Source organism: Balaenoptera physalus, assembly GCF_965194825.1.
Source record: "Balaenoptera physalus genome assembly, chromosome: 12".
NCBI classification, from domain to species: Eukaryota; Metazoa; Chordata; class Mammalia; order Artiodactyla; family Balaenopteridae; genus Balaenoptera; species Balaenoptera physalus.
In genome coordinates, this window is record NC_138897.1 from 75,042,421 (window position 1) to 75,070,107 (window position 27,687).

Sequence of the window (27,687 nt, forward strand, 5' to 3'; positions counted from 1 at the left end):
GCTTAACTCACTCCCCCAGAGTCCTGATGGGGGAAACCCTCACCACTTGGATGCCTCATGCACGGTGGGTCCTTGGTGGCCATCGTAAGACTGCCCATTGATTGTAGCCCGTCAGCTCTTTGAATGCCATGGGGTTTTATAACCATCAGGACACAAGGAGGCAGCACAGGGCAGGGCTTCCAGGCCTCTGGAGTGAGACCTCTAGGGTTTGAAACCGCCTCCCTGGAGGGGTGTCATCTGTACAAGTTATTTAAACTCTCTGAACCTCAGTTTCCTTCAAAGGGGATAATAATGGTCTTGACTTCATATAGTTGTTGTGGGATGAAATGAGATGATACAAAGAGGAAAACAAGACAATTTAGTAAGGCTGGTGGGGGGACTAAGTTTGTACATATAAAATAATTTCATTTTATATGCTAGTTTACAAACTATAACGGAGGCATATGTGTGTACACACAGGTAAGTATGTAGACAGGTATTTCCTAGTTCTGTCTGCCAAAAGGGCCTAGAAGTGCCACCCCAAGAGCAACAAACACACCCAGCACCCAGATCTTGGTTTTTAATTCTGTTCTCCAGGCTCCCTGGAAAATGGCTGATGCTAGGGTTGGAGCAGGACAAATAAAAGATGAGCCTGGAGCATCTTATAGTTTTGGAAAGTAAGGAAGTGATCAAAAGAAACCAAAGGATGGGGGCATGTCAAAGGGACACAGAGCCTACTTGAAAGAGCTCCCAAGAGCCAAAGCTTAAAAAATTTAAGTAACAAAATAAATACTGCACTTTTGGATTAAACCCAAATTATAAAATAAATATCCATGAGTCCAAACTGATATAAAATGATTGAATTAATACATAAATGCAGGAGAAGAAACAAATTTTCCTTACAGAAGAATTCCAAACATTTTATGTAGCTGCTCCCTGCCCCCACGCTCTTTCCCGAGTGTAGGCTGCACTTCGTGACTTGCTTCTGAAGAACAGAGTGTGGAAAGGGGAGAAAGTTAACTTTGCAGTGGAGACCACTGGAAACACTACCTCGGCCAAGTGATCCAGGCTGATGTGACGGCGATAACTCACGTTGATAGCGTGGACCCCTGATACGATGGGACGAGAAGGGCGCCTCCCTGGTCTCCTTCCTAAAAACCTGTAACCCCAGTCTAACCGTGAGAAAAACATCAGACAGACCCAAGTTGAGGGACAGTCCACAAAATACCTGACCAGCACTCCTCGGAATGGTTAAGGTCATGACAAACAAAGTCTCAGAAACTGTCACAGACCTAAGGAGACTCAGGAAACATGACAACCACATGGAACGTGGGATCTGGGAACAGAACGAGGACATGAGTGGGAAAACTAGTGAAAACTGAATAAAGTCTGGAGTTTAGTTTTAAAATTATGTGTTATATAATTTGTTATTTATTTTATATTATAAATATATATTATTCTTATTCTTGTGTATTATATATTAATAAACATATTTACATCATAAACATATTATATATATAGAAAAGAATGGAAAAGATCCCATTTACAAAAGGAACAAAAAAATAGAAAAAACTCATGTATCTATGAAGAATAAATGTGCATGCAAGAATTTTTTTTTTTCTGGCACACCACAGCTTGCAGGGATCAAACCCAGGCCCTGGCAGTGAAAGCACCGAGTCCTAACCACTGGACTGCCAGGGAATTCCCCATGCAAGAACTTTTAAATGAAGAAAACTTAAAAGGTTATAGAGGACTTCCCTGGTGGAGCAGTGGTTAAGAATCCACCTGCCAATGCAGGGGACACGGGTTCAATCCCTCGCCCGGGAAGATCCTACATGCCGCGGAGCAACTAAGCCCGTGCACCACAACTACTGAGCCTGTGCTCTAGAGCCTGTGCTCCACAACAAAAGAAGCCACCGCAATGAGAAGCCCGTGCACAAAATGAAGAGCAGCCCCCACTCGCCGCAACTAGAGAAAGCCCACGCACAGCAACAAAGACCCAACGCAGCCAAAAATAAATAAAATAAATAAATTTATTAAAAAAAAAAAGTTATAGAGACGTAAAAGAAAGCATGAAACAATGGAAAGGCATCTACTCCTATATTTGGATGTACAGATTAGTATTATTATTATTATTATTTGTTTTGGGGTTTTAAAAAATTTATTTATTTTATTTATTTGTTTGTTGTTCCGTGGCATGTGGGATCTTCCCAGACCAGGGCTTGAACCCGTGTCCCTTGTGTTGGCAGGCAGATTCTTAACCACTGCGCCACCAGGGAAGTCCAGATTAATATTATTAATATTATTATCCTCACATCATTTTGAGGATGTCAATTCTCCATAAGTTAATATAAACATTTGATGTGATCCAAATAAAAATAATACCATCATTAAAAAAAAAAAGAAACTTAGTTCTAAAGTTCAAATGGGACCAAAAGGGTGAATAAGAGGGTACTATAAATTATGAAAATATAAAGGTACTTTTTAAAAAACTCAGTGGTGAGGAGTTCTCTGGTGGCCTAGTGGTTAGGATTCTGGACTTTCACTGCCATGGCCTGGGTTCAATATCTGGCTGGGGAAGATCCCGTAAGCCACATGATACAGCCAAACAAAAACAAAAACAAACAAAAACAAACGCAATGACCAATGTAAAGACAAATTCTCTGGTACTGAACAGCGTCCAGAAAAGCACTGATATATATGTGGAAATTTAGTATATGATACAAATGATATTTCAGATCTGTGGGGAAAAGATGAATTATCCAGTAAATGGTGTGGAAACAACTAGGTAACCATCTGGGAAAAGAAAGTTGAATCCCTACCTCGTTCCTAACATAAAGCCCACATGGAACAGGCTCAAAATGCAAAAACTGAGATGAGACAAGCACTGGAAAGAAAGAAGAGATTAGGACTTCCCTGGTGGTGCAGTGGTTAAGAATCCACCTGCCAAAGCAGGGGACACGGGTTCAAACCCTGGTCCAGGAAGATGCCACATGCTGCAGAGCAACTAAGTCCGTGCGCCACAACCACTGAGCCTGAGCTCTAGAGCCCGCGAGCCACAATTACTGAGCCCGCGTGCCACAACTACTGAAGCCCACGTGCCTAGAGCCCTGCTCCGCAACAAGAGAAGCCACTGCCACGAGAAGCCCGCGCACCGCGACGAAGACCCAACACAGCCAAAAATAAATAAATTTATAAAAAAAAAAAAAAAGGAAGAGATTAAAGGAAGACAATGCCCAACACAATTTCAGCATGGAAAAGTAAAAACAGTAACAAAATGGGGAGAAATAACGACAAATTGGAAAGAAAAGGACCAATAACCATATCAAAAAAGGGCAACAAATATGAAAACGGCTCACAGAAAAGGACACACAAATGGCTCGAAAACACATGAACGGAGGCATGTTTAAAACACAGTAAGGTACAGTTTTTTGCCCGTCACTTAAACACACCGCGATACGCTGAGTGTGTGAGGGTGTGGGGAAACAGGCGTCGCATTCCTGGTTGGTGGGGCTGTAAACTAGAGAAGTTTTAGCAGTAGCTATCAAAATGATGCACACACCTACCTTCGACCCAGCAATTTCAGTCTGAGGAATTCACCGACATGAAAATGTATGTTCTTTGCAGTATCAGTTGCACCAACACCACCAAAGACACAATTAAGAGGACATCACGGCGAGGACTGGTTCATCATGGTGCCTCCATTCAATGGAAAACCACATGGCTGTCATATAAAGGCATGAGGCCGCTCTCTATAATGGGCTAATAATGGAAAAGTCTCCAAGATACAAGTACGATGCAGATCGGGGTGTATTCCATGCTACTCTTTGTGTATAAAAAGGGAAAAAATCGTATTAGACATCATTGAGTCTCTTTGGAAGGTAACATTGGTCCCTTTAGGGAGAAGAATGAGAAGGAGGAATATTTCACTTCTATATTCTTTTTGCCTTTTGGATTTTGAACCATGTGAATGCATTACCTTTTCAAAACAAGAACTAAAATTTAAAATGTGAAATGCTTATACCCTCTGGTCCAGCAATTCTGGGGCTAGATCCTATAGCTGCATTTGTGTCTATGAGCAAGGATGTCTAGAAAGATATTCACTGCACCTTTGCTTGGAGTCGCAGATGGAAACAGCCAGAATGTCCATCTGCAGACACCAGCCCATCTGCACAAGAAATTCCAAGGTGGCTCTATTTGTACCGATAGGTAAATAAAGCAAAGTGCTGGTAGCGTCTAGGGTGTGCTATTTATTTAGTAAACAACTCCCTGGATTTGCTTTATACAGGCACAGAATTATTCCTGGAAAACCAAAATGTAGCAACAAACTTTGCCTCTAGGGAGGAAAAAAAGAACTGAGGAAGTGTGGAAGGGAGAACTTTATCCTTTGTGTGACTGATCTCACCATGGTCCAGAATCACTCTCTCCATAAAACAAACCACTAGTTGAAGATAAAAAAAATGCTCAATGAGGTCATGCCGCAGGCCTTGGCAGGGTGTCTGGCACACAGGGAACCCATCAGGCCCCTGGGTGTTTGTTGGACCCTCTCAAATAACTGGTTGCTGTGTTGAATTCCCCGACTGGCTGGGAAGGCTCAGGACACTGGAGAATCTTCCGCAAGATGCCAAGGCCCCTGAGAAGCATCGGGAGCTGAGAATAAGGACGCCTGAGCACACCGGGAAGAGCACATGAGGGGTAGGAGGCACGTGATGGGTGTCACTGGGGTGAGGGAGGGACAGGAAAGCTGGAGAGGTACAAAATCATGGTAAGTTTCCTCCCACAACCGCCTGAGGCCTGAGCACACGAACCCAAGGTGTCCGATGACAGTCCAAGGGCCTCTGTCCGGCCAGGACAGCCTTCCTCATTGGCACTTCCCCCTCACCTCAGGGGCTTGGTCCTGGGCCTCATCATCGCCCCACTGGGGACAGCAGTGCACTCACAAGGCTGGGTGGGCGCTGGGCCTCAGCAGGTCAGGACGGCAGGTGACAGGGCAGGCTGCGGTGAGTCCACAGACGGAGGGGACTCCAGCTGCGTTTGTGTGGGGCCTTCTGAGCCGGACACTTTCAGGTGAGGCGAGAACTGGGGTTGTGCAGTCAGGGGCCTTGGTTGGTTCTAGACTCTGGGGTCCCAGGGCAGTATGGTGATACCCCAGGGGTCAGAGGTGGGGCAGTGGAAGGCCAGGCGCCCCTGCCAATGCCCTTCCTCCAGCCCTGGCAGCTGGGACAGCAGTGTGTCCGGCATGGGCAGGGTGCAGGGAGTGGCCATGACAAGAAGGGGCTGAGGGCCCACCAGCCACGAGGCACTGAGAACCCACTGGCAGCTCTGCCCACAGAGCCCTGCCCAGGGTCCCCCCACCTCCCTCCCCACCCCGGGAGCCAGGCCAGTGCCAGAACTGGGGCCACATGGGGTGTCCCTGGTGGTGGCTGGGGAGGCCGCTGCAGATGCAGGGCAGGGAACAGCCCGCCCAGACAGGCCTGGTGCTGGGCCTCCCTGCCGCACCCAGGAGCTGAGGAAAACCAAGATGGGCTCGGCCCTCCCAGCATCTAAAGTCAAGATGGCATGGGCTGGGGTAGAGCTGGGGTCAAGGGTGGGAGAGGTGCTGGGAGACCAGCAGGCCTCAGCAGGCAGTTTCCAAGGACAAGAGAGGGAAAGGTACTGTCAGCACGGCTAGGGAGGGGCTGACAGCTCAAGCCCTTGACCCTGGACCCCAGGAGATCCAGGACCCTGCCCAGAAGAGCCTCAGGACCTGACACACTGGCCAGGGACACACTTGATGTCATCATTTTTATTCACTTTCTCTTTTTGAAAATAAGAGTAAACATACAATATATAGTCTCTATTTATATATATTAGGCATCGTTACTGCAGGGCTCAAGAAAACCATCCTCAACCACTTGGAAGCAGTTTTTAATTCTGACATTTGGTGGAAGAGGAAAAAAGTGTCCGTGATTGCCAAAAGCAGAATCTTTATTATTAAACAGCAGTAACAGGAAAACCTAATGCTCTGTCAGACACAACTGAAACTTGGGAGGCCAGGAGGGGGGCAGCAGATGCTAAGGAGAAACCCCAGACAGGATGCACCCCGCTTGCCCACATGCCCCACCTCTCAGCCATGTCTCCGCTCCAGGAACCCCGGGCACACCGAGGAATATATCAGAGGCAGAGCCCGTCCTCGCGGGCAAGAGGGGGAGCGGGCGTGCGTGTCTGCCAGGGGAGCAGGAGCCCAGGAGGGGTTCTGGGAGCTTCTGCCTGGTCTTCCCCGAGCGGCTCAGTGCTCGAGAGGGTGGGGTTGTAGGTCCTGGGAGCCCCAGGCCCTGACAGAGCAGCTCTCCTGGTACCCAGTGGACCCTCCACACACGCCAGGACGCCTGCCAGGGCCCGTCCCAAGAGAGGGGCAGTGGGGAGGGCACCACCAAGAGAGACTAACACCACCCCAAGAGAGACTGGGGCAGGGGGCTTCCTGGGCTGGGAGCCTGGGGAGGGAACTGTGTGCTCGCCCTCAGGTGCTGGGAAAAGCAAGAGAAGAACCCTGGATCTCGCCGTCCAGCTCTTGTGCCGCTCTGGCTCCTGTTGTCCCCTCCTCACCTGACGCTAAACGTCAGCAGCAATGGAAAGAGGGGGTTCTCAAGCACGGGAGTATCCCGAGGACCCGGGCAGGCCCTACTGTCAGGACCAGGGAAGCCTGTGGGTGCCAGGAGCCTCGCCCGGCCCCTCCCGGGAGAAGGAGGTGCTGCCACCTCCCAGGGGGCTCCTCGACGCGGCTGGTGGAAGGCTGGAGCGGATGCTGGATGGGGCCTCAGTTCTTGAGGATGGTCTCGTAGGCCTGGTACACGTGCTGGGACACCTCCGGTGCTCGGCACTTCAGGGACAGCTGCAGGGAGAGAGGGGTCAGGGGACAGGGAGCGCTCATTCCCGGAGCTCCTGTCCAGGGCCTGGAAGGAACAGGCGGGGAAGGCAGAGGAGGGAACCAGATGGGAGAGGGTGGTGCGCACACGTGGCCTGGTGGCAGCAGCGGCTGGGGCAGCTGTGTGGTGTAGGCGAGGGGGCGGCCGTCGCAGCCAGCCGGGTGGGGACCAAATTTACTCGCAGCCCACACGCCTGCTGTCCGCCCGCCACCGTGGCCCTCTGCTGCGTGAATCACGAGCCCGAGGCTGCCAGGCAGTGCTGGCCGCACCCTGCAGAGCTGCCAGGCCCCCGACAGCCCATGGAGGGCGGAGGAGGTTTGGGGCCGGGAGGGAGGCCATGGGGACACTGGGTGGTCTTTCTGGTTTCCTGCACAGGAAGCAGGCACGCCAGACTTGGCTCGGCTCTAACTGCGGGAAGAGCCTGGAGAGCCCCAGCAGCGGAGACAAGCGCAGCCACCCCTCCTGCCAACATCACCCCTCTGAAGGGGGCCGTTGGGAAGGGGGAGGGGCACGTGGCGCTCTAGCAGTCAGGGCCCCAGTCTCCTCTGAAGGGCTCTGTGCACACTGACTGTGGGAAGTGAAGGCACCAGGCTGAGGAGCACAGGGCAGCCTATCCTCCTGCCTGCAGCCTGCATGCGTGTCTGCCCGGCTCTGGGGGGCAGCGGGGTGAGGCCAACTCAGGAGAGCCGGGCCAAGAGATGGGGTGTGCGAGGTATGGCTGGGAGGATGGAGGGGAAGAGGAAGAGAAAAGCAATCCGCTAACCTCCAAGTCCTGCACCACGGGCACCAGCAGGGAAGGTGGACATGCAGCAACCGAACACGGAGACGGAAATTACCACCACTGAAGCCACCGCCGAGGCCCCACCCGACCTCTGCGCCCACACCACCAGCGGGGCCCAGGGAGCAGCATCTGGAGGGTCATGCCTGCCCGAGACTTGGGTGCAGGGAGAAGCAAAGCCTGGGCTCTCTGGGGCCTGGAACAGCAGCTTGGCCTCTGGGAAGCCACGTCCTGACTGAGGTCTCACTCAAAGGTCAGGAAGGATGAGTTGCTTGGAATCCACGTCCTCCCAGGAGGACACTCAGGTGGGGAAGAGCCGGAGGGCCAGGGCCAGGGCCCAGCAGAGCCACTTTCCAGTCAGACAGGCCTTGGGCCAACTGGGCCGCCTCACAGGGCCCAATTTTACAGAATCTTCTAGTCCAACTCACTGTTCTGAGACCCAATTTGGTGTCTTATCTGAGAAACTAGATGGGACTGAGTTGGAAGCTTTCTAAGGTCAGAATTCTGATGCTCCTCCAATGCCAGGCTCAAAGGGATCCCAGCTCAGCTGGGCTACAGTGTCCCCCAATCAGGGCCGACCCTTAGCCCGAGAAGAAGGGGAACGGGAGAGGCTGCCCAGACAGGAAGGCAGAGGCCCCGTGGCAGGCAGGCAGGAGGGGGGGCCCTCACCATGAAGCTGGGGTTGCCGGGCTGGATGCGCAGCTCCGCCAGCACCCAGATGCCATTGGTCAGCTTGAGGGACTGGTAAAGCATGTCCTGGCCCTCCACGTTCCTCTTGGCAACGGTGAAGATGTTGCTGCTCTGCAGCCTACTGCTCACGGCCTCTGGGGGTCAGAAGGCCCCCAGTCAGAGATGGGGAGGCCTGGGGCACAGGCGAAGGGCAGCATGGAGTGGGGGTGGGGCTCAGGAGTCCTACCCGCATTCAGGGGGCAGTCTCTGATCTGGAACTGGGCTTCGTTCTCATTGGGAATGTCTTTCCACGTGGCCAGGAACATCTGCCGGTCTGGAGGAGTACAGGTGGGATCCTGATACACCTTTGATCCCACTCAGTCACCCTCAGCAGGAAGTGGGTCGGGGGACAGTGCCACCTTGAGGCTGAGGACAGGACTGGCTCTGCCACAGTCCCTCCTGCTTCCCTGAGCAAACCCTGAGCTCTGTGAGGGTAGCCACTTGTGCTGTTCCCAAAAGACCCAGGGTTCCTGCCTCTGGGCCTCAGAGTTCTCCCCACTACCACCCACATCCGCCCTCCTGCTGCTCTGGAGCCAAGCACCCTGCTCATTAGTCACAGCGGTGTTACAGGGCTTCTGACGTGGCAGAGATGATGTGGGCAAAGTGCTCCATGCTCTCTGGGTGCTGGGATGAGTCTTCCCAGGGGTTCTAGCTGGGGCACAGGGGATGGGCATCAGGTGTGACACATGGCTGAGGCTCCCTGCCTCAGGGGGCCCATGGGACGACTGTCTAGAGGCTGCAGGCAAGGCTGAGGGGCAGAGCTGGCCAGATAAGACCCTGGGGACCCCGGTGAAGGTGTGACCCTCACTCTAGACTCTGCAGGGGAGCCGGCGACTCATGGACTCTATCGTGGGGCAAAGCCAATCCATCTGTTCTAGGGACCCCAGGGGTACCCTCATGACTCACCCATCTTCCCATCCTCCACAAACAGGATGTGCAGCGGGTACAAGGTGCTGAAGTAGAAGACGTCGATGTTGTTCTTTACGGCAACCTAGGAACAAGGGGGTCCCTGATTAGTCCCTGATGCTCGATACCCTGAGGCCCCAGGAAGTGCCTGCTCGCTGTGAGCCCACCTGAGCAGGTTCCCTCTCATGACTTCCCCAGTAGCCATGCCCAACACCCCCTTCCCACCGGCCTCCCCCACTCCCCATCCCCGCCCCCAGTCTGTGTCCAAGAGCAAGATTCCACAGACAGCCCTTTGCCAGCACCAGCCAGGCCCAAGACAGTTCCCCCAGGCTCCTCCCCAGGGCAGGTGGGTAAGGACTGGGGTGCCAAGCCCTGCCCGGAACACACCTGGAGGTTGTTCAGAGGTTCCATCTTCATGACTGAGCCCACTGTGTTGAGGGGCAGGGAGATCTCCACAGTCTGGTTGGGGCTGAGCGGCGCATGGACCTGGAGGGGGGCGGCGGGGGCCAGGCCAAAGCTGGGGAGAGAGAAGCCCCCGTGGAGGTGGCAGGGGAACAGGTGCTGACACAGGACAGGTGGGCTCCTGGGGCTCCAGAGCCTGGGCAGCAGCTGGCGAGAAGCCTCTCCAGTGAGCTGGCCTCATCCCAGGCCCAGGCCCAGACCCAGACCCAGGCCTGAAGGACAAGCTCCTGAACCCCACTCCCCACCCCCTCAATGGCCACAGGAACAGGAAGAGAAATCTGGGACAGCTGAAGGCCTGAAGCCCATCTCTGTTTCTCTTTCTCCTCTGGGTGAGGTGCTGGGCAGGCCCAGGTAAGCGAGCCCCTGCCCTGCCCTGCCCTCAAGGAGCTCCATTTAAAACCAGGGGAAAAAACAAAAAAACAAAACAAAACAAAACAAAACAAAACAAACCAGGGGGCCTTTAAGCTTCTTTTAATTTGAAAACTCTGTGACTGCCCAACTCTCAGTGACCAACCTCCATCTCCCAGGAGGGATGTGACCATCCCAAGCAAGACACTGGGTTTTACTGTCTGGGCCAGAACTGGCTAGATCATAAGATGGCCACAGAGATTCAGAAAAGCCCTGCTTCTTGGTATAGCAGCATGTGAGCAAATCAGGAGTATGCCCAAGAGCGTAAGAGACACTGGAGTGTTTCTGTGGCCTCTAGGGTCCCCTGAGGGTAAGCAGCAGAGCTGCCCACCCTCCCTGGTCTGACGGAGGGTGGGAAACCACTGGCCCACAGGCTCTCCCTGAGGAAACAGCCCCTTCAGTCAACTTCTTAGAGGCTCAGTTTGCTCATCACTAGAGCCACTCAGGAAGAAGGATCATCAGGAGAGGCTGCTGGGGTCCCCCAGAGAGCCCTGGCCTAGCTGGCCTGGTCCATGAAGACCCTGATGGTGCCAGACAGGAGACCTTCCCTACTGACAGGGGACCTGGTGGGGGTGAGGAGCCTGGAGCAGCCACCGTTCACAGAGGTCCTGTCTGGTGATTTAATCCTGCCACGTCGGGGAGGTTGGCGGGCAGGCCCACTCCCCATCCTCCTTCTTAGAGACAGGTCCTGAGACGGAAGCTGCTCAGATCTGGAGATTATGTCAGTAAAATGCCCCCCGGGCAGTGGGGGAAGGCAAAAATAAAGGGAGGTGCGCTGCCCCTCCACCTCATACTTTGGTGTCCACATAAAGAGGTTACTGTGGGGAAAAATCACTGCTTTAGAGAGTTTTGGTCTGAGATGTGGTTGTGAGGAATATCCTCCTTCACCAGAAAGAGGCTCCAGGACCACAGCCCTCAGCGCCTGCCTGCAGTCACCAGCATGGGCTCTCAGCAGGCTGGCCTCGGGGAGCTCACCTGTTGCGGTTGAACTGGATGGCAAAGTCGGTCATGACCTGCAAGGCCTTGTTGGTCAGCTGCAGGTCCATGGAGATGGAGCCCACCTGGCGGGTGAAAGTGCCTGAGATCTCCAATCCTTTGGCCTTCATAGCCGGGAGCCAGACCTGCAGGGAAGACGATGGGAAGGGGGCTGGTGTTCACCATGTCCCCAACTCCACAGCCCACGTGAGGGTCCTTCCCCCACCCCCCTTCCCTCACACCTAAAGGGGCCTCTCAGATCGATCACACCTGCCTTTACCATCAGGGGACGACCATGTGAACCGTGGGATGGGAAGAAGACTCCTGCACAGCCTGCCCAGGACCCCCCGCCGTAGTGTGGCCACGTGCTGGAGCAGCGCAGGGCAGGGCAGGGAGGAACTTGGTGTGCCCAAGGCTGAGCCGAGTCTCCCGAGGTCAGAGAAGGACGACTCAGAAGCAGGGCTGAGGAAGGCGATGAGACAAGCGGGCCTTGCCAGCCTCCTGACGAGCCAAGGAGAGTCGAGAGCCAAGGGCACTCTGGGCCTCGGCCAGAGCCTTAGGCCTCCCTGGCTGTCACTGCCTGCCCTTCCTCACAGAAGGCAGAGCTGGCCTTTAATTGTACAAACTGGCCTGACCAAGGACAGTACTAAGAGGACCCCTCGCCTGGCAGGCCTTCTGCTGCTTGCTTGGCTGCCCTTGTCATCCGAGTCTCAGCTCAAGCCCACCTCCTCCGGGAAGCCTGCCCCAAGGCTCCTTCTCCAGGCTCCCGCTGCAGTGACGTTTTAGCAAATAAACTGTCTTCTCAGTCCCCAGACAGCTCTTCGGGGGGAGGGTTCTGCTTTTCTGTCTTTGTATCCTTGGCTCGGAGCTTGGTGTGAGATTGGTATTCAGGGAACGTTTGCTAAGCGAACAGCATGAATTAAAAGCTCTGCCCGTGAGGGACACCAGTGGGGGCCATCCTGTGGACGCGCAAATGCCTCTCAGGTTGCCATTCTCACCAGGACAGCTCACAGCCCCACCCCAGGCCAGCTTCCCCAGGTGCCCTATGTCAGTGAATGCCCCACTGTCTCTCAAGTCGCCAACGCCAGGAACCAGAGCATCTGGGCACCAGCCCTCAGCCCACCCTGACCCCCACGCCATGGTCATGCAGCTCAGGTCCTGTCAACACCACCTCCTCCCATCTGCCACCACGTCCTCTGCTCTCCCCTCTCCACAGGCACCACTTGCGTCTGAGCCACCATCAGAGTTCCCCAGGTAAGATGGCAGCCACCGCATAGCTGCCCAATTCTTCTATCCCCAATTTCCACAGCAGCCAAAGCCATCTTTTAAAATGCAAATCTGATCATGGCACCCTTGAACCCCCTCAATCCTGCAATGCTTCCACTGCCCACGGCCTCCGAGGCCTGGTGCCCTGCTCTCCCTGGGCTCTGGTCCTCACACACACACTGTTCCCTCTGCTTGGAAAGCACGCCCCACCCTGACCCCGTCCTAATTGCTAACTCTGATCATGCTTTGCTTCCCCCAGACAAATCTGTGAGGGCAGAATCTCATGGCTTCAGCCATGAGCTATGATTTGGCACACAGCACTCAGAGGGCTCCCACGGTGACTTCCCTGCTCCCCGCCCCTCCAAGGAACCTGGCTTCCTTTCCCAGGTTCTTGCAGAACTGGCTCTTTCTGGCACTGTCACCGTCCTGACTGCCGAGGGTGGGGACCTCATCTCTCTTGGTCATTGTAGGTTCATGGAGTCTAGAACTGTCAGCACCCACTGGTCCAAGTGCTTGAGGAACTCCAAGTTCTTGTACAGAGAGCCTCATCCCCCTTGACCAGGAGGGGCGGGGAATGTACGCAAGACAAACAATTCGAGGTAGTCACAGCACTGTCAGGAAAATGTAGCCCGCACAGCCACTGCTTCTGGAGGGAGAGCATACCCACATCCCAGAACTCGCCTGTGACTACGGTAACAGGAGGGAGAAAGTCCTGCCCATGTTGCAAGGACTCCTCCTCCAGGCAGCCTGCCCTGATTACTCCTAACCTGAGATCCCCTCACCTCTCCTTCCGGTTGGTACACTCATCTGGCTCTCCACTAAGACAAAGCAGTGATAATATCTGTTAAAATGAACCCACATACAGAGGGCAAGCTCCCCGAGGGCCAGCTGATTCTGACAACCCATGACATTAAGGTAGGCACGTTGAGGTTCTTAAACACTTTAAGATCACATAAGGGGGACCTCCCTGGTGGCGCAGTAGTTAAGAATCTACCTGCCAATGCAGGGGACATGGATTCGAGCCCTGGTCCGAGAAGATCCCATATGCTGCGGAGCAACTAAGCCCGTGCGCCCCAACTACTGGCTCTAGAGCCCGCAAGCCACAACTACTAAAGCCCGCGTGCCTAGAGCCCGTGCTCCGCAACAAGAGAAGCCACTGCAGTAAGAAGCCCGCACACCACAACGAAGAGTAGCCCCCGCTCACCACAACTAGAGAAAGCCTGTGCACAGCAACAAAGACCCAATGCAGCCAAAAATAAATGAAATTAAATCTTTAAAGAAAAAAAAAAAGATCGCATAAGGGTTGGGGGCAGAGGCTTTGGTGCCACAGCCCTACATTTAGTTCCAGACTCTGTCACTTACCAGCTATGTGACCTTAGGCAAAAGCACTCAGATTTCTCAACTGCAAAAATGGGAATAACAGCATCATAAGGCTGCTGGGAGGACTCAGTGGGATGGTGGCCATGCCACGTTCATGCAGTACCCGGCACGGAAGTGTGTGGTTGCTAGCACTAGACTTGCCGTCTGCTGGGGGCCCCTCAGGCCCAGATCCTGCCAGGAATCCTGGCTGGGGGCTCTGGCCACCACCACTGTGGTGTAGCGGGCAGGGCAGGGCAGGTGCTGGCTCATAGCTTCCCAGTCATGAGGGAGATGTCCCTGTGCCCCTGAAGCCCTGCTGTGTCCTGCTTTGGGGAGGGGACCTCAGAAGATAGAGAGGGGCTCTGGCTGGGAACGAAGCAGCAGACGTGGTGTGTGACCTGAGTGTTGTGAGGGATCAGGCCACGTCTGTCCCCTCTGGCAGCTTCCTTGAGGCTGAAAGCCTGGCCCACACTGTGCTCTCCTTAGTGCCAGGCCCATGTGTTCTCACATCCCGAACTCAGCTCTCCTTCCCTCACCCTGCCCCTTGCCCACTGTTCCAGCTGGAATCCCCCTCCCCGCCAGCCCCAGGTCCTGCCACACCTGCCTCCAGTCTGCCTCCAGTCCAGCCTCCTTTCCACCCCTACAAGTGCCTTGCTGTCCGGCAGCCATCAGCCAACTCCTGCCAGTCTCCTCACTGGCTCCTTGCTTCTGCTCTAGCCTTTCCAGTCTGGCCTCCACATGGTGGCCAAAGGATCGCTCTCAAGTGCAAATCTGCTTCATCTCTGCTTAAAACCTTCCAATGCCTCCTGCTGCACCAGGATCAAGAGCAAAGCCTCAAAGCTGGTGCCGCCGACCTCACCAGCTTCCTCCCTCCTCAGCTCTGCTCCAGGCAAGAGTCTGGGGGTGGGGGGCGGGGGTACTGCCCTGGGTGGCCCAGTGGGCACTGTGGGGCACCGCCAGGCAGGCAGTGGTGGCGGGGGGGAAACACTGTGTTTGGTGGGCTGGGGTCAGGGATGCTGCCTTGGGGACAACGGTCTTCACAATGAGCCACTGTCCTGCAGCCCTTGAGCATTTTCTGCATGGTTTCAACATGCCCTGAAATTTCTAGGAAACTAATGATGGTGAAAATCAAGGGAAGCCTGTTCCTTGTTTTGTTTGGAACTTTACTGGAAGTCAGTCACCATTTCAGAAACTAATGGCACCTCTGGCCACATCACTCATGGCACGTGAGCTACAAATACTCTCTATAGCTGTGGTGTCACTGTGACTCTGCACTGCTGCCAGCACCCAACAATGTCATCAGATCTGGGGCGGGCATGCCCAAGCCTCCACAACACAGAAACACATCATTTCACTCTCTTCCTTTTAAGCCTCTTTTATGCGATGACAACATCTTATCATTTTTGAAATTATATGTGTAGGTAGGATGTACAGTCCACAGATCTCATTTATTATGAAAGGAGGGGGAGTTATAAAACCCCTATTATCAATAAGGAGCTTTGGGTCGGACAGCACTGAGAACCACTGACCCAACTAGATGGGACTTTTGCCAGTTTTCCGGAAGGTGTGGGCTCTCCCTCAACTCTGGGCCTGGAGCCCTCTCCCCATTTTTGCCTTGCTAATTCTGACTTGATCCGAAGGCCTGAGCTCCAGCAACACCACCCTCTGGGAAGCCTTCCCCAGGCCTCCACGCCCGACTTAGCATCCCTTCCCTGTGCTCCCTGCTGCCCTCAGCATCGTGCTGGCCAACTGCTGCTCCGGGAGCCCATCCTGGCCGGCCTGAGCCAATCCCACACAGTGGGCCACTTAAGGAGCCCACATGTCCTGCCACGAGAGAAGCCATGGCACTTACTGCTTTGGGAGCCACATATGATCCTGATAAGGTGCCCACGCCACTGGTCAGGTCAAAGAGGTCACTCAGGCCACTGCCCATGGGTGCTCCTAGGTTGGCTGGTACTGCTGTTGCTGGGGGTGACACGAAGTTGGGGGTCCCGATCTAGAAAGGAAGGGAAACGGGTCAAAGGCGGGCATCAAAGGCAGGGACATCAGGGCCTCAGGATGAGTGTGGCCACCTGGCCCTTTAGAAAACAGGGGGGCAGGCCAGGCGGGGGTATTGCAGGGCTGCCATCACATCAACTCTAAGTTGCAGAAACAAGACAGAGTGAGGTGGGTGGAGAGGAGAGGCCGAGCCCTCCCGTGCCCCGCAGGCCCTGAGGGAAAGGGCTGGGGACACTCACAAACTAACAGCCCATGGATAAAGGGGTACTTGAGACACAATGCTGTGAGGGGGCTGTGCTCAGCAGACAGGAGCACGCACCCCAGGATGTCAGAGAGGAGTCGTGGGGACTGAGAGGGCCGGCGAGCCTCAGGATAACAAGGCAACTTCATCATAGGGTAGTGAGGATGGGCTGAGGAATTAATGGACATGGGGGCCCAAGGGCAGCTGGATGCTGGGCAGTCAATGCGGAGGCTGCCAGGACACTGGACAGAGGCCAGGGCTAGCAGGGAGGGACTGCTTTGACATCATCCGACCCTTGGGATGCTGGGTGGGCGATCTACGAGCAGGGTTGGTGGCACAAGGGTTGAACCATACCCCTTCAGGCTCATCCCCCATCTCCAAGCAGAAGCAGGCAGAGTGAAGAGAACAGGCAGCCACATGCAGAGAGAAAAGCCAGGAAACAAGACACAAAGAGATAAGAAAGAGAGGGAAAGGGGGAGAAAATTAGTCATTGCTGCTCCACCCAAAAGGCGCCTGGTGTGAGGCTGTGCCGGGCCTATGAGGGGTCCACATTGTCTCTATGAAGGGCATGACCCACTGGCCTCACTTGACCACCCTCGTCCTTCCTACCCTTTCCTATGCTGTGGCCTTGGGGACCTGAGCCAGGCATGGCCAAGTGACAAGGGCCCCACTGCCCCCTCCACCCAGCTCTACCAGCTGCCTGAAGAAATCCCAGGGAAACACCCAGGCCAGTCTTACCACCCCTTTCACAGGGGAGGAGGGACTGTCCCTGACCTCTCATGGGTCTCTCTCAGGCCTGCTGGGCTGCTACCCCCAACCAGTGCAGCGTGCGGGGTAAGTGGATGCAGGTATGGCTCCTCCAGCCTTACAGGGCCAAGGTGCCAGACTCAGGGGAAGGGGCTAGGACAGGCCCTACACTGCCCCAGGTCTCTTGGGGTTCAGCAGCCCGGCAAGGGGCTAAATCCTGTGTCTGCCGCTTAGCAGCTGTGTGCTCTTGGAAGGAAGGTCACCTGACCTCTTTAAGCCTCAGTTTCTCACCGATGTGTAAGGTGTACATGATCACCTTTGCAGGCAAATGTGCCTGAAGCCCTTGGTTGGCATCTGGCAGAGAGGGCGTTCAATGATCGCTCCTCCAAAGATCACTATCAACCTCATCCAGAGGGGGCCCCAGGACATACCAGGCTGTCGAGGCCGCTGCCAAGAAGGTCCACAGCTCCCATCTGCACCGAGGAGGTGGCCAGGGGTGGGCCACTCACCGGAGGGCCAAGGTCCAGGTTGAGGAGGTCGCCCAGCAGGTCGCCCTGGGTGGGGATGACATCCAGCTGCTCGCCAGGGGGCGCTCCGGCAGGGGCCGTCTCCGGGCTCTCTGTGCTCTCACTCCTGCCAGGACAGGGAAAGAGGTTCAGCAGGGTGGTGGGTCAGGCTATCTCAGGGAGGCCAGAGCCCCCAGTCTCCAGGATCCACCCTCAGGACAGGCACCTGGGTCTCCTCACTGTCCCAGAAGCCTGTCTATATCCCCTCCTTTCTCCCACTTCCGACGCCTGATCCATCTTGTTGGCTCTCCGAGAGATCCAGCTTCATGGGCTGAGGGAAGGGAGGGCCATCTGTATTCCCCTCACTCAGCCCACTCTAAAGAGAAGAGCAGGTGCCGGTCCCAGAGGACTGGACAACCAGGCCAACAACCCTGGGAGCCGCAGAGCAGGAAGGCGAGAGGAACAGGGCTCTGGAGTCAGGCAGAATAGAGTCTGAGCCCAGCTCTGCTGCCTGGGATGCTGCAGCAGGCACTCAAGCTCTCTATGCCTCTTGTCCCCATCTCTTAAGAGGGGACATCTCTCAGAGCTGTTGTCACCGAGTCAACACCTGGTATGTAGTAAGCATTCACTAAAAAGTTGCTAGAATCGTAATTTTGCTCAGACTCAGGCCCGAGCGCTTGTGCTACTGAACCGAGGAAGCAGGTGGGGAGGCTCAGGCCAGCAAGTGGTCCCCGGTACTCACGAGGCCGTGCGGGGCGGCAGGCTCTTGTGCACGACGCCCCGGCCCCCCTCCACAAAGGCGCTGGGCGGCTTGTGGTAGACGGAGGCCAGGGTGCCGATGTAGCAGATGAGCTCGTCCAGCAGCGTGGGCTCTATGAGGTCTGTCTCCTCCGAGATGAGCGGCTTCTCCGCCAGCACCACCTCCTTGGCAGCCACGGGGTCCGTGGAGAGCAGGCGCCAGTAGATGTAGCCGCGGTCTCGCAGGTCCGGGTTGTCTGAGTCCTGGGAGGTGATGAGAAGCCAGTGAAACTCAGAGCAACCAGGTGAGGGGAAGGGGGAGCCCCATCCGTAGTCCCACGACACGGGTGGGATCACAGGGCGACTGATGATGGCAACCTGAGAACTGGCGGGAGCACACCCGTAAACCGCTTGAACAGATGTGGCCCAGCCCCCCAGTTTCCCCCCAGCCCGCTCCTGCCTCTGTTCCCTGCCTCCTCCACCGTCTGCCCTCCCGGTTCTCAGGGGCTTCCCTCTCCTCTCTCATTTATGGTCTGGCTCAAAGTCACCACCTGCCCCCGCCCCACCTCTATTTGATTGTGACTGAGCTCCTTGAGCAGGGATCCTGGAATGCTCTGGGGCCAAACCCCAGTGGTGCCAGTTTTAGGGGCAGGACCACCCAGGTCTGGCTCCTTGGACTGAAGCTCCCTCCGTGGAACAAGGGCTGTGCTGGGCACAGCAGGGAGGCTGCGCACCCACCTGAGTGGCCAAGCTGAGGACCTGCTGCACCAGCTCCTGGGTCTCTGTCGGCTTCTTCAGAAAGAGTTTCACGATGGCTGTCAGCAGCTGCAGCTGGACCTGCAGGAAGACAGAGAGGAGGTGAGGAAGGAGTGTAAGCTTCTTGTGGGGACAGTAGGAAACCAGGTGAGGACCTCAGAGAGGGAAAACGATGTTCAAAGACTGAGAACAGCTTTCCTGGGTTTGGGGTTAGCCATGCAAACAGGCCAAGTCCAGCAGGGGTCAGGTAGTGCTGAGAAGCCTGGACCTTGGCCCGACTGCTCAGGAAGGAGCTGGCCACGGTGCTATCTGGCAACCCCAGGCAGGTGGAGGCTGCTGCCCAGTGCTAGGGTCCCAGAAACCCATCAGGGCTCCAGGCCTCACAGCCTTCAGGAGCTCCCAGCTTACGGAGGCAACACGTGTGCCTGGTATGCTTATTAAAGACCATCTGCCAACAAGTGGAACAGGTGCCAGGGATGCCCAGCAGACTGGGGCAGCAGGGCTCACACAGTCAGCCTGTTGTGAGGAACTGTGCTTCCACCAGAGGGCGGGAACCATTCCTGCCCTGCCCCCACCAGCCCCACCTCTCACCTGCCACTGCCTTCACCTGAACACGCCTCCTGTGCCCCCTCCCACTTCTGTAGCCTCTTGTCCCCCTCACTGGCGCCACCCCACAGTACTGGAAATGCTTTCCAGCCACAGGGCCGCCTTGCGGAGAGATCTCCTTGAGGGCAGGGATCGTGTCTGTCACTGCTGCATCCCTGGCTATTGTTCATTCTAGTGCCTGGTGTGTAACAGGCACTTAAGAAAAACCTGCTGACTAAAAACACACCTCTGAAGAACAATTCTCTGTGCATAGCCCTTCCTTAGCCCCATCGCATTTTGTCAGTCCTGGGACAAGAGGACAGCCTGAGGCTCCCCAGACTGTGCTAGGGACAGGCCTGCGGCAGAACGGTGGCAACGGGGCTGGTTGCACCTCCTGGGCCTGTCCGGCAGGAGGGAACTTACAAAAACAAATGGCTTAGCTGCCCTGGTGTGCAGGGCGGGCTGACAGCAGGAGGCAGGATTGAGGGGATGCAGTCTGTTTCTGGGACTAAGCATCCAGAGTCCCTGCAATCTGGTGACACACGGGCCAATGGCAGAGGAGCAGGCTAGCTGTGTCCAAGACAGGAGGCGGCTCGGGGACTGGCTTTCAGACCTGGCTCGAGTCCCTGGCTGGGTAGCCTAGAGAAAGCCACTTACCCTCAGTCGTTGAGGGAGAGGTGTGGCCTACCTCAGGGGGTTCTTGTGAGCTCTGAAGACGCTATCAGTGGAAGCTTACTTGGAGCCAGAGTTAGACCACACCTCATTTGAACTCTGATTCTACCACTTCCCAGCTGGTGACCCTGGACGAGCTATTTAACTTCTGAGTCTGTTTCCTCATCTATAAAATGGAGGCAACACTTCACAGAGTTGATGGGAAGAGTCAATGAGACAACAAACAGAAAGAACTGACTGTGTCCTCTGCTCAATGCACAACAGCTGTCATCATCGTCAACGTCACCACAACTGCCACACAGGGACTCTTTACCAAGTTCTCCCCAACCCCAGGCAGCTGGCTGCCAGCGCTCATTCATCACTGTCGGGTCTGCAGTGCTGCCTGGGAACAGGGCTGCCTCAGCTCCCTACCTAGTCTCCCCACACACACACTGAGGCCCCCGTTCGCCTGCAGGTCAGGGCAGTCCCCCTGCCAAGATGCTGCTGCCCCTCCCCTCAGACAGGCCAGACGCAGCGCTCCCGGTCCACGGCTGGAGAGGCTTAGGAGCCAGGACGAGGGGGCTCAAAGAGACAATCTAAAATAAGTTCCTAGGACTTCCCTAGTGACGCAGTGATTAAGAATCCGCCTGCCAATGCAGGGGACACAGGTTTGAGCCCTGGTCCGGGAAGATCCCACATGCCGCAGAGCAACTAAGTCCGTGCACCACAACTACTGAGCCCACGGTCCGCAACTTAGAGAAAGCCAGCACAGCAACGAAGACCCAATGCAGCCAAAAATAAATAAATAAAATAAGTTTCCAAACTGCAAAGCATTAAGTATTCTTATAAAAGCTCTGAACTGTGCTGTGAACCCAGGAGGCAAAGGAAGCAGGCCACCTAATTAAAACACCATCACCACCCAACTACTGTTTGCTGAGTGCTGGAGTGGGCAGTTTACACACAACATCCAATAAGCTTTGCAGGAACCCTGTGCTAGAGATGAGGAAATGGGCTTGGCGGGTTTAACGCTCCAGATCCTACAATGGGCGAGGAGCCACAGGCAGAAACACCCCCACAGGGCATCCTCTGCAGTCATCCCAGCAGGACCTGACTACAGGAGCAGAAACCAGCCCAGACTGGGCTTTGCTTCTCAGACAAAGGAGGGAGGCTGGTGCGGTGGAAGTGGAGGCAGCCCTGGGGCAGGCTGCCAGCTGGACATGGCAGGTGGCACTGGGAGTCGGTGGGAATTACTATTATTATTTTGTGACGGACACCTGTTGTTTTTCCCACCCCGCATCCATTCGATCTTCTGGCTTTGAAACGCTGGCTTTCCCTCAGAGAACTGTCCTTCTCTCTGGCCCTCTCAATCCACGGAGACAGGGACTGGCTCAGGGTAATGCAAACAGGCTGAACTGTTGCTGGAACCACTGAGGGGAAGGCAGTTACGGGGTTGCTAAGTGAGAAGGACGTAGCCTGGAAGCACTGACCCCTCACAAGCTTCACTGGTGGGGAGCCTGCCCAAGGACAACGCCACCCAAGGAAGGCACAGACAGCCCCGCTGCCACCGCCCACGCACCTTCACCCAGTGGTGCAGAAGAGAGAACGCTCCTTGGACTCAGCTACAGGAACCCATTGGTCCCCTTTTCTCCCTGGACAAGTGTGCTTTTAAACCAATTCTGACCAACACCGACACCACCATTAATGAGTGCTTCTAATTTAGGGGCTGTGCACATGTTAGGGACATTACACAAAGCATCCCATTTAACCTTCACAGCACAGGATGAGGGAAAGTCTTATGACTCTCATTTTGTAAATGAGGAAACTGAGGCTCAGACAGGTGAAGGGTTAGCATAAAGGCAGCAAGCCAGGAAGGGGCAGAAGAGGGGTTTGGACTCTGGTATCTCCGATTCAAGGTCCAGGGTCTGACCCACTGGGTTCCACTGCGCCAGCTGGGCAGCTAAGATTTCTGTGCTCACAGACATTTTAAAGGCCCCACGTGCATGAGCAGACAGTTCATGTAAGAGGGAATACAAATGTACAGATGTTCAACCCCACTCAAAACAATGGTACCAAGGTACCATTTGTTATCAATCAGATAGGTAAAAATAAAGTCTGAGCATGCACTAGGCTGGCAAAGGAGGTAAGGAGAGGACTCTCCCACCTCTGAGACAGGAGTGTAAACCAGAACAATCTCCACACCAAGGGAAATATGCTACAGCAACCTGAACCTGCAATGCACGGGCCCTTCTACCTAGCATCGTGCTTCTAAGAATTCACCCTCCAGCTGCACATGCAGATGTGCTTTCCACAGGTTATTCACAGCAGTACTGTTTAAAAGAGCAGAAGGTTGGACACCTAAATATCCGTCAGGGGAGGCTGGTTAAACAAACATGGTCCTTCTGCATGAAGGACTCCTCTGAAACTGTAAATTAATAAATTAATAATGGCATAAATTAATAATTAATAATGGCAAGGCCTTCAAATGTATTTTTAAGGGAAAAATGAAAGGTACCGAACAGTTTCAATTTGTATAGTTTACTATCAGTATTTAAAAATAAGTGAGGGGACTTTCCTGGTGGTGCAGTGGTTAAGAATCTGCCTGCCAATGCAGGGGACACGGGTTCGAGCCTTGGTCCAGGAAGATCCCACATGCCATGGAGCAACTAAGCCCGTGTGCCACAACTACTGAGCCTGCGCTCTAGAGCCCGAAAGCCACAACTACTGAGCCTGTGTAGCACAACTACTGAAGCCCGTGTGCCTAGAGCCCGTGCTCCGCAACAAGAGAAGCCACTGCAATGAGAAGCCTGCGTGCCGCAACGAACAGTAGCCCCTGCTCGCCGCAACTAGAGAAAGCCCGCGCGCAGCAACGAAGACGCAACACAGCCAAAAATAAGTAAATAAATAAATAAATAAATCTTAAAAAAAGTGAGAAGGAAATATATATATATAGTCGATCCTCATTATTCACAGAGGACACATATGCAAATTTGTCTGCTTGCTAAAATTTACTGGTGACCCTGAAATCAGTGCTTGTGGCGTTTTCACGGTCATTCACAGACGTGCATAGCAGGGAAAAATTCGAGTTGCCTGAAGTACACATCCCCAGCTGAGGTCGAGTGAGGCGGCGCTCTGCCGTCTGTCTCAGCTCTCATATTGTAAACAAGTGACTTCTTCACAGTCTACTTAGTGCCATGTCTTTCACATTTTGGTGCTTTCTATTGGTGATTTTGCTGTTTAAAATGCCCCCACCCCTCCCCCAGTGTAGTGCTAAAGCGCTGTCTGGTGTTCCTAAGCGCAAGAAGGCTGTGATGTGCCTTTTAGAGAAAATAAATGTGTTAGATGAGCTTTGTTCAGGCGTGAGTTACAATGCTGCTGGCTATGAGTTCAATGCTAATGAATCAACAGTATATATTAAATAAGGTGTCTCTAAACAGAGACACACATAAAACAAGGTTTACCTTGACCAGCTGATAAAAATGCTGTGACTGGGGTTTGTAGGAACCCAACTCTATATTTCTCCTGGAAGCAATGGTTTAGCACTTACTAAATCAGTGTTTGACTTTATGGAATATAAGTACCACAAACGATGAAAATTGACTATTCATGTCTCTGTAGAGGAACTGGCTGGTGTGTTCCTAAACTCCCTCTCTGGAAGTACCCGCAAGAAACCAATAAATAACATGGTGTTCTCCAGGAGAACTTGTGACCAGGAAAGTGGTAGGAAACAGAATTTTCACTATATATCCTTTTGTGTCTTTTCAATTTTGAACCAAGTCAATGTACTACCTATCCAAACATAAATACAAAATTAAAACAAAACCAGAAACTTTCGCAGTCTTCAATATCCACCACCACAGACTGTCCTCACATGTCCCCCTTAGGTACCGCAGTGTGGGAGCAAAGGGGCCACACCTGTCGCCCATACGACACTCCTGTGGTCTGTCCGCACTGTCAGTGCAGTTTTAGGAGGGGCAGGGCCCTGAGGCCTGCTGGCTGAGAGGAGGGTTTCAGGGCAGGAGGGACCGCAGGTGCCCAAGTAGGCCACCCAATGTCTCACCTGGGTGCTCTCGTCATGGAAGCCCTCTAGGAAGCTCTCCAGCAGCTCATCCGCGTTGTCTATCCGCTCGGCGTACTCGCCCACAATCCAGATCATGGCGGCCCGGGCCTCAGGCTCGTCCAGGGAGTCCAGGTTCTCGCACAGCGTGGCGATCACACTCTCATACCTGGAGACCAGGGCATGGCCGGCACATGAGCACTGAGGGAGCCTGGGCCACCCAGGGGAGGCCCAGGAGGGGCCAACAGAGACGGGCAGCTGCCCCACAAGAGCCCGAGAGGCTGGCGAGTAACAGGATTTGAGTTTTATCCTTTACATTTTAGTTCTTATTTGGGCCTGGGGAGCAGAGCAGGGGCGGCTCAGGAGAAATAAGAAAAAAATAAAGGGTTTCTTTTGAGAATGCTGTTTGCGGCAAAAAATAAGGAAGAGGGAGAGGCTCCTCCTTGCTTTTCCTCCCCACCAGCCCGCCCCTGGCAGAGCCACAACACCCTCATGGGGCGGGGGGGCAGCCACGTACTTGTTGGGGTACTTGCGGAAGATGTCCTTGATGACCACGATGGCTTCCTGGACCACGTAGTTGACCTTGGTCTGGATGAGATCAAGCAGCGTGCTCACGCAGCGCTCGGCAGATTGCTGTGTGGGAAGAGGAGAGTGTGGGCAAGGCCTTGCACCCACTTCCAGCAGAACCTCTGACCAACATGCCTTGGTCAAGGGCTCAGTCACACCTTGCCCGCCTTCCTTTTCACAGCAGGAAAACAGGAGAACCCTCTCTGCAGGTAACAGGTGGGAGAATGCGTACAAAATGATGGTCCTGGGATGGCAGGGACACAGGGAGATAGAATTAGACTGAGGAGAAGGCCAGTAGAGCTTCTGAGAGCAGGGAGGGTCTTTGGAGCTCTTCTAGGCCAAGCCCTGAGAGCAGGGCTTCACTTCTACTTGTTCCACAAAATGGGCTCCCGTGACCAAAAACATTTAGGAGGTCTCTGCTTGGACCAGCCCTCCCCACACCCCTCTACTCCATCACGCTGCACTAAGCTCTATGGGAGAGATTTCTCAGACTGCCATCACGGGTGCCAAACGGAAAACGTCTCAAGGGGCTGGGCTGAAGTGACCAGCTGTCCCAGATCCCCTAGCCTCCAGGAGACCCATTTAAGGAGAGTCAGATCAGTGATCAAGGAACCTCTCCAGAGGCAGAGAATGGGAGGGATGAAGTGCCAGGACACAGGGGTCTGAATGACCCTTGGGAATTTGAAGATAAGGGCACATGGACAGCTGAATCATGATACCTGCCAAAACGTCCAACAGGCAGAGCCCCTGCCCCAAAGCTCCACAAAGTGAGAGCTAAGTCTACCAGGGCCACCACCAGCTTGGGCTGCCACACTGTCTTAGCTAATGCTGCAGGAGACCCCTGACAATGACGGGCTAATTTCATCTGCAGCAACTCAGAGGCCCAAGGGAGATTACAGATGAGAAGGAGCCTAACCAAATCTGTACCGTGGGTGCCTTGGGGGCTCCAGTTGTGACCCTCAGGCCTTCCTGGACCATGAGCAGCTGGCAGATTCTGCTGGAATCAGACTGGTTTCCTGGTTTCAGCTTCCTTTCCTTTCCTCCTTCCCCCCCGCCAAGGACAGAGTCTCAGAGCCTCACCTCCACCTTGATGGCGCAACGGCCAATGGCTCGCACAGCCTTCCGTACAAAGTCCACATCCACCTCTGTCGCGTACTCTTTCAGCTCCGCCAACACCTGTGGCCCAAACAAAGATGCAGTTCGGGGGATCTGGCAGGGCAACCTCCTGGAACACCCCTGGGCTGTGGGTATGCACATACCCCTAGAAGGGTGGGATTCTGCCTCCTGTTCGAGGTGGAAGTTCCAAGGGAGGGAGAGAGCTGTCATGTGCCCCAAGAGGAAAACAGGAAGGACTAATTGGCAGGGATGGACAATCCTTAGTTTGGTTGATCTAGCTAACATATCCACCTAACTACCACTTCAATGGATGTGAAGTAATAACAGAGAGAACAAACTCTTTAATCACAAAAATATCAGTTAACATTTGTGGAGAGTTTGCTCACAGAGCCCACCTGGGCATCACCCTCTGCTGACCTGGGCGATGTTGGCCTGGGAGGCCAGGCGGATCATGATGTCCAGCTTCTCCAGCTTCACGTAGATGGGGTCATTGTACTTCACAAAGAACACCTTCATCTCGTGCTTCAGGATCTCAGGCCTGGTGGTGGGCAAGGTTGCCCGAAGAGCAAAGAGCAAGTCATAGGCCCTGTGAGAAAACCCTTCCACATTTGCTGGGACATTTCTGGGGTCGGACATGGAAACTGACATCCGTGAAAGCAGTCGCCCCCATGTCTGCACGCTCCTGGGCACAGGACCTGCCAACCAAGGTTCTGACCGGCCCCTGTGTGTCCAACCACATGCCAGGAAGGGAAGAGGGAATATGAGCAAGAAACAGTTCACATTCAAGAGGCCACAGGCATCAGGCAACAGGCTTGGGAGTCAGGCCTCAGTTCCAATCCTAGCTGGTGACCTCAGGCCCGTTTTCCTCACTCACGGAATAGGAAGCGCTCTGTGTCAGAAGCATTATCTTTGCAGGCCCGAGTTGCCAGTCTTAGAAAGGCCTGGCATCTGGGAATTCACCTTTTGGGAGTGCTCTCACTGTTCCCTAAATGATAAAGGTGGTTACCTGTGCCTTGACTGTTTGTATAAACAACATGGTTTTTGCTGAACACCTGCTTTCCTTCTAGGAGCCTGGAATTTTGGTAGGTGTCAGGCAGAGGGTGCCTTTATCACTCGTCCCCCCCAAAAAAACCCAGGGTGCTAAGTCTCAAACAGGCATCCCTGGGCAGAAACATTACACACATGCTGCTGCACTGTCGCTGGGGGAGAAACATTCTCTGTGTGACCCCCCCCATGGGAAGCCTGCACGAGGATTCCTCCAGACTCCACCTGTCTTTCTCCCTCATGATCCAGCTGTGCAGCCCTACTAGGTCGATGATAAACCTCAGCTATGAAAACAATGATATGCTGTCTCCTGTGAGTCCTTCTAGTGAATCTCTAAGTGTGTGTGTGTGGGGGGCTGGTCCTGGGGATCCCGACACAGACACCTACATAACAGGGCTGTTGTGAGAGGTAGTTGCAAAGCATCTAGCATGATCCATATCTGCCTCAGAGGAGGCACTTGCTAGGCAGGAACTGTGGCCAGTGTCATTGCTCCTCCCTCACCGGCACCACCCACCCCATTTTTCTTAGCTGAGGAAACCTGGGGGGGGAGGGGCCTGCCCTAGGTCACACATCTAGTGCTAATAAGGGCGGGAGCAAGATGAGAGTCACCACCCCTACCTGACTCCTACTCCCACACCCTTTCCAGAAAAGAGAGGAGGAACAAAAAGGAATGAGGACAGACGGTGAAGAGGCGAGAAGACCCAGCAAAGAGAAAGGAGGGACCCTGCCCAGGGTGGTCCTCAGTGCTGCTGAGCAGGCTGCGGGGAGGTTCTGGCAAAGCGAGGCAGGATCCTGAGCTGGGGGGCAGAAGCTGTGATTTCTGCCATCAGGACTCGGTACAAGCTGCCCAACAGCATGTTGGGCCTGGGCCTGGTGGTGCCTCAGCAACAGGGTCAACTTCTTAGGAGGTTTGCCTT

General features: G+C 54.3%; 1 protein-coding gene across 3 annotated transcripts in view; it reads right to left on the reverse strand.

The window, feature by feature from the left end:
• Window positions 1–5,928: 5,928 nt before the first annotated feature.
• AP1B1 (adaptor related protein complex 1 subunit beta 1) overlaps window positions 5,929–27,687 on the reverse strand; it is a 51,807-nt gene continuing 30,048 nt past the window's right edge. For 2 of the 3 annotated variants that reach the window (XM_082418539.1, XM_082418541.1), the window contains 15 exons: window positions 26,144–26,264; window positions 25,691–25,786; window positions 24,561–24,676; window positions 24,047–24,212; window positions 18,736–18,834; window positions 18,002–18,261; window positions 17,185–17,386; window positions 16,361–16,381; window positions 15,620–15,763; window positions 11,143–11,288; window positions 9,685–9,814; window positions 9,298–9,382; window positions 8,579–8,665; window positions 8,332–8,486; window positions 6,711–6,850 (listed from right to left, as the gene is read on the reverse strand). In XM_082418539.1, the coding sequence (XP_082274665.1) occupies window positions 6,776–6,850; window positions 8,332–8,486; window positions 8,579–8,665; window positions 9,298–9,382; window positions 9,685–9,814; window positions 11,143–11,288; window positions 15,620–15,763; window positions 16,361–16,381; window positions 17,185–17,386; window positions 18,002–18,261; window positions 18,736–18,834; window positions 24,047–24,212; window positions 24,561–24,676; window positions 25,691–25,786; window positions 26,144–26,264 (1,903 nt within the window). In that variant the 3' untranslated portion in view covers window positions 6,711–6,775. Of the gene's footprint in view, window positions 6,851–8,331; window positions 8,487–8,578; window positions 8,666–9,297; window positions 9,383–9,684; window positions 9,815–11,142; window positions 11,289–15,619; window positions 15,764–16,360; window positions 16,382–17,184; window positions 17,387–18,001; window positions 18,262–18,735; window positions 18,835–24,046; window positions 24,213–24,560; window positions 24,677–25,690; window positions 25,787–26,143; window positions 26,265–27,687 lie in introns of all 3 variants that reach the window. The other variant, XM_082418540.1, reaches the window with a different exon arrangement.